This window comes from Petaurus breviceps, unplaced genomic scaffold, assembly GCF_028583685.1.
Source record: "Petaurus breviceps papuanus isolate PSGF00001 unplaced genomic scaffold, PetGlider_PUasm1.0 181, whole genome shotgun sequence".
Classification (NCBI taxonomy): domain Eukaryota; kingdom Metazoa; phylum Chordata; class Mammalia; order Diprotodontia; family Petauridae; genus Petaurus; species Petaurus breviceps.
This window is the reverse complement of record NW_027185784.1, coordinates 1,938,513-1,954,607: the sequence shown is the minus strand read 5'-3', so window position 1 is coordinate 1,954,607 and position 16,095 is coordinate 1,938,513. Positions and strand designations below refer to the sequence as shown.

At 34.4% G+C, this 16,095-nt stretch overlaps 1 protein-coding gene across 4 annotated transcripts in view; it reads left to right on the top strand.

Moving 5' to 3' along the window:
* TSPAN12 (tetraspanin 12) overlaps window positions 1–16,095 on the top strand; it is a 188,691-nt gene that overhangs the window by 147,406 nt on the left and 25,190 nt on the right. For all 4 annotated transcript variants that reach the window (XM_069087088.1, XM_069087087.1, XM_069087086.1 and 1 more), the window contains exons 5-7: window positions 1,608–1,682; window positions 11,965–12,072; window positions 14,841–14,984. In XM_069087088.1, the coding sequence (XP_068943189.1) occupies window positions 1,608–1,682; window positions 11,965–12,072; window positions 14,841–14,984 (327 nt within the window). The remainder of the gene's footprint in view (window positions 1–1,607; window positions 1,683–11,964; window positions 12,073–14,840; window positions 14,985–16,095) is intronic.

Genomic DNA, 16,095 nt, shown 5'->3' with positions numbered 1-16,095 from the left:
AAGACTTGGATGAATAATAAAGATTTTATTTCTAGCCAAACGCAGAGCAAACTAAGTCAGTATAAGGAAATATGTTTGTCATCGTTATGCCTTCCACTGTTACCTCATTGACTGTACCTCTAGATCAGACAGAACAATATCTCGTTATAATCAATTGTGTTAATTGTTTCATGGCCCAGTGCTTTTGAGGGACCCTTTTTGCCCTAGGAACCAGGAACCTGGTAACTTTCCAGTGGCCCAAGGAGGCTACTACTGGACTAGACAAGGGCTGACTGAACTAGAGGGGAGGGGGAGAAAAGGGAAATGAAAGGAAAGGGAGTTCTGCATAAAATCATTCCATAACACCCTACATCATCACCAAGCAAAGTAAATGGCATTGCCTTTGCCCATTACTCCTTTGGCCATCCTTGATTTTCATTTTAATAAATTATGTGACATCTTAATCTATTGCTCCTTTTCAGATGTGACATATTTTAAAATATTAGGATTTGGGGAGAGGGTTGGGTGTGTGACCTACCTTGTTAGAGTAATCAAATTGGGAAATGTGTTTACAGGATAGATTGCATAAGAAAGCTGTTCGATCTTGACTTTTGATCTCATTATAACATAAATTACATTTTAAAACATTGTTTTCTAATTGGAATTCTATTATAAATAGAACGTCAAATAAGACTTGGAGAAAAATTGTGACTTCCTTTTATGTTCAAAAATGTTTTTTTTTTCTGATGACAAACACATACTTTGAAGACTTCAAATTGAGACTTACAAATAATGCAACTGGTAACAAATGGCATGGAGCTTGAAGTGGCATAGAGTATTATCGAAGCAGAAAGAAATACAGACTGTTTTGGATGCTGGGGTCAGATGATAGAGATGTAGAGAGTGAAGGAAGAAATTAGAGAAGAAGATCAAACTGGAGGAAACGCTGTCTCATACTTTGAGTCACTTATTTATTTTGCAGTGTTTTCTACTGCTCAGAAGTTTACAAGCCACAGGAAAAAACTAAGTTAATTGTGTTCAATCAACTAACAAATCCTTATTAGGCGTGTGCTTCACACACATAACTGACACACCTAATAATAATTTATTAGTTGTTTGGTTTTTTTCTGTGACTTGTAAACTTCTAAGAATAGATAGATCTTTACTTATATTGAATGGTGTGAGTAAAGCCTGCCCATAAGGAGGGGAGCAAACATAACAATCTCTGGATCATACCTTATTAGATCTAGGTTTTGGTTTATGTAAGCATGGTTTTCTGTCCCACAATTTGGATTCAGTGTATATAGTTTTATTAGACTTTAACATGCTAATTCAGATGCTAAACTGAAGTACTGAAGTTTCTCAAGGGTATTTATCCCAAGAGGTGATTAATAAACAATGGCCTATTTTGGTAAGAATGAATGCCCTTTGCAGATGTCTTTAAATTTGTAAGATATTCTCCCCCATCTGTTGATGAGAGTGGCTCGCTGTTTCAGTAATGATCAGACATCTGTTTTCTTTTCCTTTAGATAAACATGGCACTGAAGATATTTAGCATGGTTTTGATAAAAGAAATCATTTTAATTATGCTCCACTAATATACTTTTATCCTGTGCTTTTTTTTGTAGTACTTTGGAAGTTTGCTTGTGATATTCTGTGTGGAGCTAGCCTGTGGTGTTTGGACCTATGAGCAGGAAGTTATGGTAAGTTCAAAGGGAGAAACTAAAATATTCTAAAATTTGAGTTAAACCATCTTTCAAAAAAATGTATTCTTCCAAGAGCACTATCATTAGTTTGAAGGTACATTTTCTCTAATTATGATACATGTGATAAAAATCTTTTTCTCCTCTGGAAAAAGAGGTCCTCACTGTTTGTGTATATGCTTCCAGAATTTACATTATAAATCATTTCAGGCATTTTCCTTGCTCATTGTAGGCACTTAATAAATACTTTTTGATTGGAGGGGAAGGGGCACTTATTTAGGATTTGCTTAATGTATATAATCTGATAGAGTATCTACTTTAAAAACAACTTTGATAGAGTTCTGAGGTTTTAACATCAGAGATTCATATGATGAATTTATTTTGGATTTTCCTCGAAAACCGGTTGGTAGTTCTAGCTAGTGCTAAATGTGTACTTATCAGTAGAAAGCACATGCCACCTGTGTTTCACAAGCCAAACTATTTTCCAGTTTGCTAGCAAGTGTGGTTTGAAGAATTTTTAGTTTCATTGTATAAACATGTCATCATCTGAATCCTAGCTACCTGAAAATAGCTCTCCCTCCTTTCTTTCTCTCCTGTTTCCTTCCCCCTTCAACTGATATGGTTTAGGGAAATGAGAATACTACTTTTTTTTTCATAGTCAGAATAGTTTTTGCTTTTTGTCTTATGTTTGAAAAAAATTTTTCCTCTGCTGAGACATGTTAGGACAAGGTTTTATTTATACTTCATCATAAGATGCTTGTTTTGATATTTCCTTAATTAGCTATGTCTTCTTTCCCTGATATATAGCTCCCACTGTAGAAAAAAAGTTTTATTTATTATATTTGTAAACACTTGTTGATACAACACTTTATTTAAATAGCTATTGATATTATGCAAATATGTGTTTTCTTTTTCCCTTTTGTGTACATGTATTTTTAAATACAAAATATTTCTTTTTAGTGCCTTAGCCTTGTTTTTTGAGTGATCATTGGTTTATATATCTATCTATCTATCTATCTATCTATCATGACATTCTCATTACAAGTACATATTTTAGTAGTAAATTAGTGATATTTACATAATTTACACAGTATGATTATGAAATGATTTTTAAAAATAAAAATATACTTCTCAAGTTAAAGTTTTAAAAATCCAGGCAAACCTGAATACAAAGTTAAAATGTACTGGGGTAGATTTCAGTATAATACATAGTCTTTAATATGTTTACCCTGTATGCCTTTGCTGCTGTTTTCCTTTCTGAGCTAAGAATTTTATAGATTTCCAAATTAAAATTGTATTACGTTGAAATAATTCTATTTTGACATCATCTTCATGGAAATCCTGATGCCCTGCCTAATTACTGGTAGCTTAGTCAGGAGTATCTTTAACAGCAGTGGTGTTAAACTTGTAATAACAATTCTGTCTGCCATTGCAGTGGCATTTGTGAGGTTGTCAGCACTTTTTTCATATCCCCTCTGGCCTCAAATCTTTACCAAGCTCCATCTTTTCAAGTAAGAGTTTCTGGGTAGCTTTTGCATCTTTAAAGTCTCAGGTAATTTACTTTTATTTTTTCTTTTCTCTTACATCCTCTTCTTGAAGCTAGAATCACTCTCTCCTGTAGTTACACTAAATTCAGTAGCATTTGAAAAGAGTCCAGCAATAGTGCTAATCTGCTTCACCATGTACCTTAGCCCTCTAACTTGCATGGCTTGTCAGTCATTCATTTAGATGAATAGACTTTTTAATGGAAAGTTTTGGATGATGAAATTATATACTGATTTTTAGGGTAGGTTTAGAGTCTTTTTTTGAAATGTTCATTCTTAGATGTTTTAAATTCAAAGTGGGTATTATCTCCAGGGGGCACGGCTCACTCCCCACCCATACCTTCTCATTTCATGTGACCTGTCTGTGCCTTCCTATTATCGATCTTCTACTGGGGTACACTTGCCATTCTGGGGATTTTCCCCTAGGTCTCTTAGCATTGTGTGGGTGCCAATGGAGCACATAGTCTATACATGAATTCATCTAATTTAATAGGTTATCCTTTGTTATCACTTCATGACTAACCCACTGCCTTTCCTAGTCATACAGTTCTTTAGCAATTCATTTTTTGCTGCTTTTCCTTTGTAAATGTTTTAAAAATTAGAAGAAATATGAATGCAATAATCAGTAAATATGAATATCTCAATATAAAAAGAACAAGAAAGATGCTTCTGCTTGGTAAATTTTCAAGTATATATTGAATTTAATAATACATTTCAATATGCAAAGGACTAGAAAGAGACCTGTTTTGTGGCTTTTTTCAAGTACATACTAAATGAACAAATTTAACAAAAAGTAAGAAAATTGCCATTTGTGTTCTTTTCTGCACACCTCTTGATCTATGTATTTTTGATAATGTTTTAATATTGCCCTTTTTTTGTATTTTTATAATTTCTCACTAATTCACCCTTTACCCTTTACCTACCCACAGAAACCCTCCCTTTTAAGCAAAACAAATCAATACATTGGCCTTATCTGATTTTCTGTGTACTTCTTAATTGGTAATATGCTGCAGCTTATGACCATCATGTGACTTTCTATTGTCCTTTGGGTGACCTGCAACTTTTATTCTTTGGAGACTGTGATATTCCATGCTCCATGGCCACAAAGCATCCCTGAAAGAATATTAGTGTTAAAGAGATGGGTCTTTGTTTCAGAGAGAAGCCTGAGGTCATTAAAAGCACTGCACAGTTTACCAAATGCGATCCAGCTGGTTCTCCTCCTCTTTAATTCTGTGCATCCAGTGTGTGGTGCTTCTGGAGTGTCTATTCAAAATATGCACACAAGCTGATAGACTAGCTCTTGAGGCTAGTCAGGGCTTTTGTTTTGTTTTGCTGACATAATTTTTCAACTTATTAGTAAAACCAGTAAATATAGATTTTATTAAATCCTGGCAAAGTATTTAATTATAAAAATTTGTACATTATACTTTAAGTATAGGATTGGGACCTTTGTATAATCTTTTTTTCCAATTCAGTGTACCTCAGAGAACTGATTTGCTCATGGTAGGTCTTTAATACAAGCTTATTAAATAAATGATTGAATGAAAGAATAATTTTGTTTTTGCTATGACTCACATCTTTGAAGAGAAAAAGAAGTCTTTTTTGGACCTTCTTACTATATCCAAAAGATAGATCTTTTCAACCTATCATCCAAAATATAGGTGTCACATAGCAATTATGTTTCTGGTAGAAGGGGAAGGTAGGAGGAGAGGAGGCATTTGGTTCTTTTCATACAAAACCAAAGGAATTTTTGGCAGTTGGATATTCATATTTGGGCACTATTGTTTCTTTAACTAAAGATTTGATGGTGAATCTGCTACCATGATGTAAGAGAGCTTTGAAAACTAAATGAAAATTACAGATCAAACTGATTTTCTTTTTGCATTTAAAATGGCATGTGCAGAGTATGTTTTGGCACCTGTACAGATCTGAGACCCTGTGTAAATATGCATGCTTCCAATTTATGACAGCTCTAAGCTTGAAAGAAGAACTTATGACTAATTTCTTCCATCCACAAGATTAAAAAGCTAGGGCAGAATGTTAAATGTAAAATAGCAAACTGTTTCTTAAAAATTAAATGTTATATAATTGTTCTGGCTTAACAAACTGAAAGAAAATATAGATGTACACTTTATTAGAAAATCTCATTCTCACTGTACATCCAGATGGTAACTCTCTTGAAGGGTAAGACGAAGCCAGTTAATTCTAAGAATTGATCTTGCTGCTACTGTATACATAGCTGGTAAAGTTAGTGCTCTTTTAAAATTGTCCTCATCCCCCCAAATAAATCTATCAATTTAGTGTTCATGCAGTGGAGAGCAATTCTCAAAATAAACTTAATTCCCTTGTCCTAGCAATAACTTTTGAATAGTCCTCTTTATGCTGTTTTTAAAAGTCAGGGGATTTAAAAAACAGTTGACTCTGCCTCATGATTTTAAAGTTAAATTGTGTATTAGATGTGTAAATATTTACACATGTAATATTACATAATGATAATTTTAGTGAGATTTGACTACGCTCGGATGAATTATTAAAAATTAAACATGAATTAAAATACTTACCAAGGAGATATTTTTGCTCCAGCTATATTAAACACACACACACACACACACACACACACACACACACAAACTTGTGGAACTAAATGCCAATTTGCAGTTCAGACACTCTCTGATCTCTCCCTATCTTGATATTGAAATAATCAGATTGATTTAGTATCATCTTTTAATTGATCCTCTTTACAATTAGTTGATTTTGTCCTGTAACTGCCCAAGTCATGGTTCTTTGTCTCTGAACTTAGTTCAGAATTCAGTTGGCCTTTAGTGTGTTAAGTTTAGAAATCCAGTCTTCTTGTTAATTGCTGTTCTGTTCTTGTGTCAAGGAAATCTCTTACCCTTGAAGAATGCAGGTGGACACCAGGGAGTATGGTTTAGTATCTTTACGCCACCAAGGATGTCTAGCTTGTTATCCAAAGAACTCTGGTCCGCTTACTTTGCAGGTGACCTCAAACAATAAACACTTTTTATCCACAAGAGGGGAGGAGGGGGTTGTTGCTAGCCCTTTATTCCCATTTTCCTGCTAATCATATTGTCTCCCATGCCTCAGCTCTGTAACTAATCATACTGATTTCACCATTTATGTTGTAGAGCTCTTTTAACCAATCATAATTTGTTCCTCACCTATGAAGTTGTATTTTGTTCTGTACTTCCCCCAAAACTCTAAAAAGGGTAGCCATTCCCCACCTTGGGGTCTTAGCTTTCACTGAGAAAACCAAGACCCTATTTTTTGGTGATTCACATTTTACTGACAAATTGATCGTGCTCAGAACATTGTGCCTCAGTTTACCTAATTTGGAACACAACAATATATTCCATCTGTAGCAGCTCATGGCATTTTTGATGGTGCTAACTGCCTCATAAAGGTCCTGAATAGATAGGTATATATTTGTAAAATTCTATTAAAGGAGTTAGAGAGGTTTTATTATGATACTTCTATATTTCCCTCCATTTACTCACTAGGAAGGAAAGTTAGTAATTAAAATGTGTAGAAAACTCCTCCTGCCCCTTAACAAAAAGAGATTTGGATTTTGGTATCAGAGAACCTAGACTTAAATTCTAACTCTGCTACTGAATGTGGATTGAAATCCCAACTCTACTTATTACTGCGTGTGTAGCCTTGGATAAATCACTTAATTCCTTTTTTCTTTTCTTTTCCTCCCCCTCCTCCCCCACCTCTTCTTCCCCCCCCCACCTGCCCTTGGCTAAGCAATCAGGGTTAAATGACTTGCCCAAGGTCACACAGCTCGTAAGCATCAAGTATCGCAGGCTGGATTTGAGCTTTGGTCATTCTGACTGTAGGGCTGCCTCTCTTTCCACTGCATCACCTGACTATACCCACTTAACCTCTTAATTCCCATATTTGTAAAAGGAAGGAACTGTAGTTGATGGTTTCTAAGCACCCCTCCAGCTGTAAGCTTATTATCTATGAGTCATGAATGTTAAACCTGGATCTAATGACCCTACAAAAGTTTCTCCATAGCTCTCCCACTTCCAGTTTTACTTTTTTGTGTTTTACTTGTACATGAATGGCATTAAGAAAGTTCCATAGATCTCTAACATCTGCCGAATTTTATAGAATCCAAACTTCACTTAAAATGAACTTTATGTTAATTGATGTTCCCTATGGGAAACAAAAGTATACACTAATATACGGCTAAATCCCAACATTTTACATCAGATCCTCAATGGCTTATCTTGTTTCTTTCCAAAACTGGTCTCAGGCTAATTGTGGTGATGTAGGATGATGAGTATATTTTGTTAATAAGACTTTATATTTAGTGAAATAGGATATATTTTGATGACTCAAGCAAGAGATTTGAAATTAGATGTTCCCTGTGTCCCTCTGGTACATCTGTGCTTTGAATTAAATTAGTTCTCATTTGTTATGTTGTCTATAAATGATTGCCTCTGTAGTCAGTTTTAGATGGTAAGCTCCTAGAGTGTTTAGGCATGTGGGCATTACTAATCCACTTGACTGTTAGGATGAATTTATGACTGTTTGTTGAACTTTTATAAGGCCATAGTAACTCAAAGTAGGTACAGGTAGACCATAATGCTTCAAAAGATCTGTGCTTTCTTTAGTGTGGGTGAGGTGATCTCTCTATAGTATAGTGTCGCACTATCTTCATGAGTTGCTACAAATAAAAACATTTATTACCTGTTATTCAACCATCAAATAAGGGAATCAGTAAGTGGTTTGGATAGCAGCTCCAGTATCCCTGTATTAAAAAAAGCTGTCATAATCCTAACCTCCCTAAAAAAAACTTAATTATTAATTTCATCCAAAGTGTCTCATACCATTTCTAATTAATACTTTTTCTGCATGCCTATTTCATTCATTGTTTCTGGTCTCCCTTTCTGACTTGAATTAGACTGAATGTAGTCAGTACACCTAACTTCACAAAAGTCATGTCAATGGTAGTTCCAGTGTTCATCATCTAAGATTATGCCAAAACCATATTGATGAAATGTTGGCAACCAGATAGATCAAATTTATATCTAGCTTCTACTGTATATAGAGATTGGCACTGTGAATGCATCTGAGACTAGTCTGTTTCCACAGAATCCTCATTACCTACTATTCAATTGTTCTACCCCATGTTTCACGAATTTAAGTTGCCAACATTTCTTTCTTTTATTTTACCTCACCTCTTTTGATCCTCCTTTTTTTCCCTTGGATAGGCATGTGGTTCAAAATCCTCCCTTCCCCCCTCCCTAAAATGAATCTCAGCTTAAATATTATTCTTTCATAATGCCCTTTTCCAAAAAGTGAAAATGAAATGATCTTCGGATATTTGAATTGTCATTTCATCATAAATGGAGGCACTTCTTCCCACAGATTTAAAAATTTTCTGTTTGACATTGAAATTCTGAAAGTTATCAGCTATATGCCATTCAGAAGTGGAATTTTTCTATGACAGAAATCTTTGGATTCAGTCAATTATTACTGTCTATGTTCAAAACTTCTGGGTAGTTATCTCATATATTTTCCTTTAATGTATGGTATTTAAGGTTTATATTAATGTCATGTTTTCCTGAGAGGCCTGTGATCCTTAAATTAACTCTGTAAGTCCCATCTTTAATGCCATTTACTTTGTTCTATATGCTATTGAATCAGTATAAAAGTTGTCTTTTGCCAATTTTTTGTCCATTTCTGTATTTTTGAGTTCCAAACCTTCATTGCCTTTTAGAACTACTGTTTTAAAGTCTCCATTATGTGTTGTAAGTTTTCTACTTTGATGTTTTCCATACTTTTTGAGAGTCTTGAATTCTCACCTAATCTTTGTCTTTTAAAAGTTTTATCCCTCTTTTGAATTAGGAATCTGCACAGTTCTCTTTTTTACATTACTTTGTTTGAAATATATTCATTATTATATCCTTTGGGGGAGGGATTCTTACTCATTTTTCTTTCTATTTTGATGAGTTTTGTTGTCAGTGTTATCTGCTCAGGATCTAAATTTATGTCCAGACTTTCTCTCATCAAATTTTGTGTTTTGGCCATTTCCTTGTATTCCCAGTAGTTTATCTTGGCTTCCTTTCTCACTTTTCAAGCCCTCCTTTTTTCCACTGCTCTGGCATCCACTTTTACTTTTACACAGGACCTCCCTTTCCCCCACCCTGCCTAAGATTGGCTGTTCTATATTCTGTTCTGCCCTGACTATGGTAAATTCCATTACAAATAAATGATGACAAGTCCTCTTCCCTTAATCATAGAATTGCCTTTCATTCTAGCTAACTGCAGTAGCACATCATTCACTTACTACCACCACTACCCCCCAAATATGCACACACACTCAAGTAATTGTACTCCCTTTCCTTCCTGTGACTGGCCAGGATCAGTATTTTCCATTTTTGTGGGGTCAGATTGAGCCACTGTCAGGGAGGGTAGGGTGGGATTTGTTAGGGGCCACCATAGCCAGATCTCAGAATACAAGTCTGTAAGGTTTTCTACATTAATTGCATTTAGCATCCCAGTTGTCCTGCTGGTGGGGAAGATGAGTGGAACCTTGTAAGTATATTAGCTCTGATTTTATTCCATGGGGCTTTGATCTTGAGTGTTGTTTCTACCTTCTTATCTTGTTGATTCAGCTTTACATACTGCAAATTTGGCTTGTTATTTCCTTTTTTTGAGGTTGTTCAGTTGGAGCAATTATGCTGAAAACAGCTACTGTGTCATATTACTTAATCCATGGTCCTGTCTCTGTGCTCCTCAGCTGGATTCATTAGCCACAACATTTGTTCAAGTGCCAGTAAGAAATTTCCCTCTTAACACTTAGGTAAAATCTATGGACATTCCTTGTTGTTTTGTAAAACAAAATATCCTTCCATATAAATTCTACTTTTCTCATGTTTTTTATTCATTCCAGTTTAGATTTTCTTCTCTGTGTCCTGCTCTTCTGCTCATCAACCTCTTGATATTAGTTTGTTTTCTTCCCGACTTCCTTAGATTGTTAGGGTGGTTTTATTTTTCCCTGTCCTAGCTAGGACTCTCCCATGGGCCCAAAGATAAGAGAACATATATTTAAGACCTTTTACCTTTAGAAAGGAGCTCACATTTTATACATATATAATTGATCAGGGTCTTTCACAGGAGGACAAACATAGAATAAACCTACTATTCACTGGAATATTTACTTCTGCTTCCATATTTCCTGGGGTTCAAGTAGAGCTACAAAATAATTTATATAACATTTTAAAGTTTGCAAATCACTTTATATAAATTCTCTAACTTGCTAAATAAAGAATTTCTTAAAATAGTCTTGATAATAAAAGAACAGTTCAGGAGCTGTGAATTAATATGACTTAGTGATAAGAACGTAGGAGTCAGACCTGAAGTCTACTCTCAGCATTGCCACCAATTATAAGTAGGAGGTTGGCAAATCACTTAACCTTTGTAGTATTGGTCATTTCAGTTGTAAAATCAGAATTGGACTAGATGATTTCTAAGTTTCCTTACTTTCCTAAAAATTCTGTGGTTATCAATTTGCTCATCAATTCTGGGGATATTAGACCAAGTTTTATCTTTATTGTTGTAGTTATATTGCCTTTAAAAGTGGGAATCAGCATAATGAATTTAACAAATAATGAGATATCTGGCTAGAAGAAAGGGTTTATTTAGGAAAATAGAAATAAGAATTGAAATGTTGTTGAGGTGGTATGTTTGTTTTATCATCAGACATGGCTAATGTTTCAATCTGTTTTCTCAGACTATACATACTTGTTATGAGAGGATTTCTACTAAGGAAAGATAGATGGTGGTGCTGATAATTTGTGGGTAATGATAGGTAAAGCAAAAAAAAGAGCATTAACAAAACATTTTTAAAATGCAGGTTAAAAGAATGGAATTAATGAAAGCATAGAGGCAAGAATGAGCACAGTGTGTTAAGGAACAGTGACTAGACCAGTTTACTTGGAACATAAGTTTGTAAAGAGGCATAGTTGAAAACAAACCTGGAAAGGAAGTACAGCCGAGTTGTGCAGGGCTTTCTGCATGCTACACTAAGAAATTTGACTTTATTCCTGTAAGTGACTAGGAAACGATTGAAGTCAAGTTTTATTTTGTTTTGTTTTAATCATGGAAATGACATAATAAATATGGTGTGATAAGTAGACTAATCAGTTCCATCTTATTGCTTTTGAACACTTTCCTTATGAAATGACTATGGGTCATTGAAATTGGTGATATATACAACACTCTCCTCTCAAATATACAATATTTCTCTCTTCTAAATTCAGCAAAGGTTTCTTCTTCATGTTTCCTTTTCAATCTAGTCCCACCTAATTTCAATCCCTTGAAAAAACTACAGTAACCATTGCAAGATTGACTAAAATTCCTGTGTCCTTCTCTGTAGACATGTATACAGTTTGTTAACTAAAACCCCCCTATTTTTATCTATTGTGATTATAGGTAGTTACTTGTCTTGTCCATTAAAATGTAAGCGTGGAAGTAAAGCTGTTTATAATGTGTTTTTCATTCCCTTCCGCAGCTAGTATTCCATACTTAGTATATCCTTGTTCAACAATGGTTGACAGTATAGACAAATTCACTTAGTGAATTTGTGTAGAATTTAGTCACTAAACAAATGTCAATTGTAGACTTTTTCTAATAAATGCATGTCTTGGATGGGGTGTTTAGAGTAGAACATAATTTGCTTTTGTTATTTTGTTTTTGATGTTTAGGTCCCTGTGCAGTGGTCAGATATGGTCACTTTGAAAGCTAGAATGACAAACTATGGCTTACCTAGATACCGGTGGCTGACTCATGCTTGGAACTTCTTTCAGAGAGAGGTAAGAACTCCATTGAAATAAGTGAGTGAGGCATAAGTGGCACATACTTAATCTTTTCCAGGTGTGTGTGTGTGTTTTTAAGGTGGATGAATACTTTTTGCTGTGGTTTTGTGGGAAAGTTAAACCTATGGTTCAATTATGGCTGAAGCAGTTGTCAGGGAAGTTTTTGTTTCATTGAGAAATATCCCAAATTCCTGAAAATGCTAACTACTTTCCATCCTTCTCATGTCTCCCTTTCGTCTTACATATGATTTATTTTTAGTATTTTTGGAATTTCTCATAGCTCTTTTGCTGAACTGCAGCCAGGATTCTTCTTAGGGGTGGGGGCAAAGGGTATTCTTAAAAAACATCCAGGTTCTGTTCAAGCAAATTATTTAAAAGTATTTAATGTCATTAGCAATAACAAATTGTTTTAATTTTTCTTGATAAATCAATAATTGACTTTATCTGTTCTTTCAATAATATTCAAATCACTTTTGACTGACTTAAAGCAGGAATATAAGGTTCATGTTTATATTTAATTCTTCTTACCACATAACCTAACTCAATTAGTGACAAAAATAATGTCTATACTAGCTAGATATTTTAACTCTGGAATTTAGAACTTAAACTTTCAAACCAGCTCCCATGCATTCTCTTTAATGACCAGCATATTGTACTGGGAAAAGCTCTAGATTTGGAATCAGAGGACATAGGTTCAAATTCTGGCCTTGTTTTTTGTCTACAAGCTATTTCCTCATCTTGTAAAGTGAAGAAATTGAATGTGATGATTTCTAAAATACCTGTAAGCTGTAAATCCCATGATCCATTACACCACTCTGTTTCTCATCTCCCAGAGCCATAACTAGCAACTTTGGCATCTGGGGCAAATGACATGGAATATGGCCCCCTTTTAAAGACAAACTGAGTGGGAGATGAAGGGAGCAAGACAGACTCAGACCAAGGAAGAAAGTCATTGTCTGGTAGCTTCCTATTTTAACTAATTATTCTCACTAAGTGCTAAACCCAGTTGTTTCTGTATTGTGGAAGGATTGTAGTTGCAGTCAGTATACTCTAAATTTTAGAGTAAAGTCCCCATTGTCCTACTTTAGTTATGACTCTTCTTTTTGTAATCACAGTATTTATAATAAACATCAAAAAACTTTTTGGTAATTCCTTTATGGAAGCAGTAGTTCAGGTATAGGACAAAATCTGGGACGTAGTATGTAAGAAATAACTTATTTTATAAAGCACTTAAAATTTATGAAGTTTGTCTTAGCAATCCTGTGATGTAGGTAATACAGATATTATTATCCCATTCTACATATTGAGAAATTGAGACTCAGATTAATTGAGTTGTTTCTATTTCCATAGCTAGTAAGTGTTAGAACTGGGGTTCAGATCTCAGTCTTTTTATTCCAAGATAGGGATCAAAAGACACCCAGATGTTTTTTTTTTTCCAAATAGGGACTCCTTACTCCTAGCTCAGGGCTAAATCTGACTCCTTATGCTAAATTTCTTGAAATGCTCAGGGTCACACTAGCACATATTTCCTATTTATTTGAAGACTTCCTAATTTTATTTGTTTAGTTTGTGTTTGTACTGAAAAAGAACATAAAGAAAACTAGTGAGTACTAGAATCTGTGAAGAAAACTGTCTCCTGAAATGGTGGAATCTCATAATACTAGGAAATCATAGGTCTACCCCCTTTCCTCAATAAAGCCAAAAAGAAAAAAACCCACTTGGACAAAAGTAAAGCCCACAATGAAGCTTTTTTCCCCTGATGATCGAAGATGCAAAATGTTATCATCCAGTATTTATATAAATAGAGTTACTTATTTTGGCATCAATTCATTCAAATCGCCAAAGTACATGATGTTTAAAATGCTATCCCTACTTATACAGAGGTCAATCTTCTGGGCCTTTCATTGTAACCCCCAAACCATCATATAGAAAGCAAGAAAAAAAACAACTCTAAAATACCCTGAAAAATTTATCACAAATTCTCTATACAAAAATGCAGAATAGAATCAAAAGGATTGTAGACATCATTTTCTCCTACTCCCTCCATTCATTGGAGATAGCAACTAACTCTCCCTATTTCACATAGTCTTCTGACAATCTCCTTATTCCAAGTGTTCTCTTTTCTCTGTAGGTCTTTACTCAGAGCTGTCTTGATTTTAATTAACATAACATTCTTAAAAAAAAAAAAAAACTTAGTTATCTTTTTCTCCCCAGCACATAGCATGTTAGAAGTAGCAAATTCAAAGGGAGGCCCAAGGACATTATTAAAGATATGTATAACTGGTAGAAAAAACATCCAAATTTCAAATGATATAGAAAATTTGGATGTGGATTTGGATCCAAGCCACCAAAATTACAGAATCTGTTAATATAGACCTAAAAAAAAACTTTTAATTTAGCCAGAAGTTAAGTTAGTGACTTAGAAATAAATGTGGTTAGAGATTAAATTACAGTTATCAAATTCCATATTGTTTTGCTAAATTGACATCACTGTAAGATTTTTTGTAAAAAAAAAATCTCTCTTAGAGTTCGGGTATTATAAGGAATTACCTGATTGGCAACTTTTGTATATTATGCACATCCTTTTTTAAGAACTATGTTGGTATTATAATTGGCTGCACTGCCATTATGAATACAGAATATTTGTCACAAGTCATGGATGGCAGAAATAGAGTTGGACATTTAAGAAGTGTGACTGTCTTATCTCCTTTGAGCAAAGAAAATGTTCCTGTATTCCCTGATCCTGGCTGGTCTTCTTTTTGCAGTTTAAGTGCTGTGGAGTGGTATATTTCACAGATTGGTTAGAAATGACAGAGATGGACTGGCCTCCAGATTCCTGCTGTGTTAAGGAGTTTCCAGGATGTTCAAAGCAGGCAAATCGTGAAGACCTTAGTGACCTTTTTCAAGAGGTAAGGAAAGAAACTATTTCAAGTACAAGTATTCTGTGATTTTAACTTTTTGGTAATGAAAAGAATATTTGAAAATCAATACTTAATTGAAGAATGTTTATTTACATAGACGTTTTCCTACTGATTCTAAATACATTGCTTTAAAAATAAAATCTACCAAGCAACCACAAATTAAATGACATAACATTTGTAAAAGTGCTTAGCATATGGCCTGGATCATGTTAGTTCTGTAAAAAATGTTTTCCACCTCCAGACCCCCAAATTTCTTTTTTGCAAGAGTGGAGGAGAATACCAGTCAAAAAATGATAAATATGTTTAAACATTAAAATGTGAACATATAAACAATTTATGCTTGGATCTAAGACATATGAACAAAAAAATGCTGATCCTGATCTAGAAGTAAATTTTTTATTAAATGGATTTCAGATTCTATTCTCTGGAACCACAGAGTATTTGTGGCATTTTAAAAACTTTCCTTAAAAACACATACATGATAAACTTATGTTTGGCCTCTACTAATATTGTACCTAGGGTTAGGTTATTTGAGAATAGCGCATAGCAAAGGAGTCATACAGAGGCACAAAAAGTTTAGAAACTTCTGATCCTTTAAAAAAAAAAAAAGCAAATAATAAAAGAAAAAAACAACGGCTGTCAGAGTTGTTCTCCAGTTCCCCCTGCTGGCTAATGATTAATGCTATTAACTTTATATAGTTATTCATTTAGTAAACAGATCGGTTTTTGGTGGCGGGGGTGGGGGGAGGGTGTTGGGGAATGAGCGGTGAAAAATGATCACTGTGTTGAAGACTTAGTACTAGATGGTCAGTAGTGGAGTACGAGTTGAGCAAGAAGTACTTAGAATCTGTTTCACAGGAGGAAGCCCTCAATAAATGAGAATATTCAGACTCTAAGAATTTGAGGATTTTTTTGTTATCAGACTAGGAATATATTGATAGGAAACATTCAGTGATGAAGGCTTATCAGCTTCCCCATCCAAATGAGGGGCTTGAACTAAATGCTCTTGGCCTTCCCTTTCAGCTCTAAATCCATACCCCTGTATTCTAAGGTATGATTTACTCAGATTCTCATAGGTTGTATTGTATTTTTTTCAGAT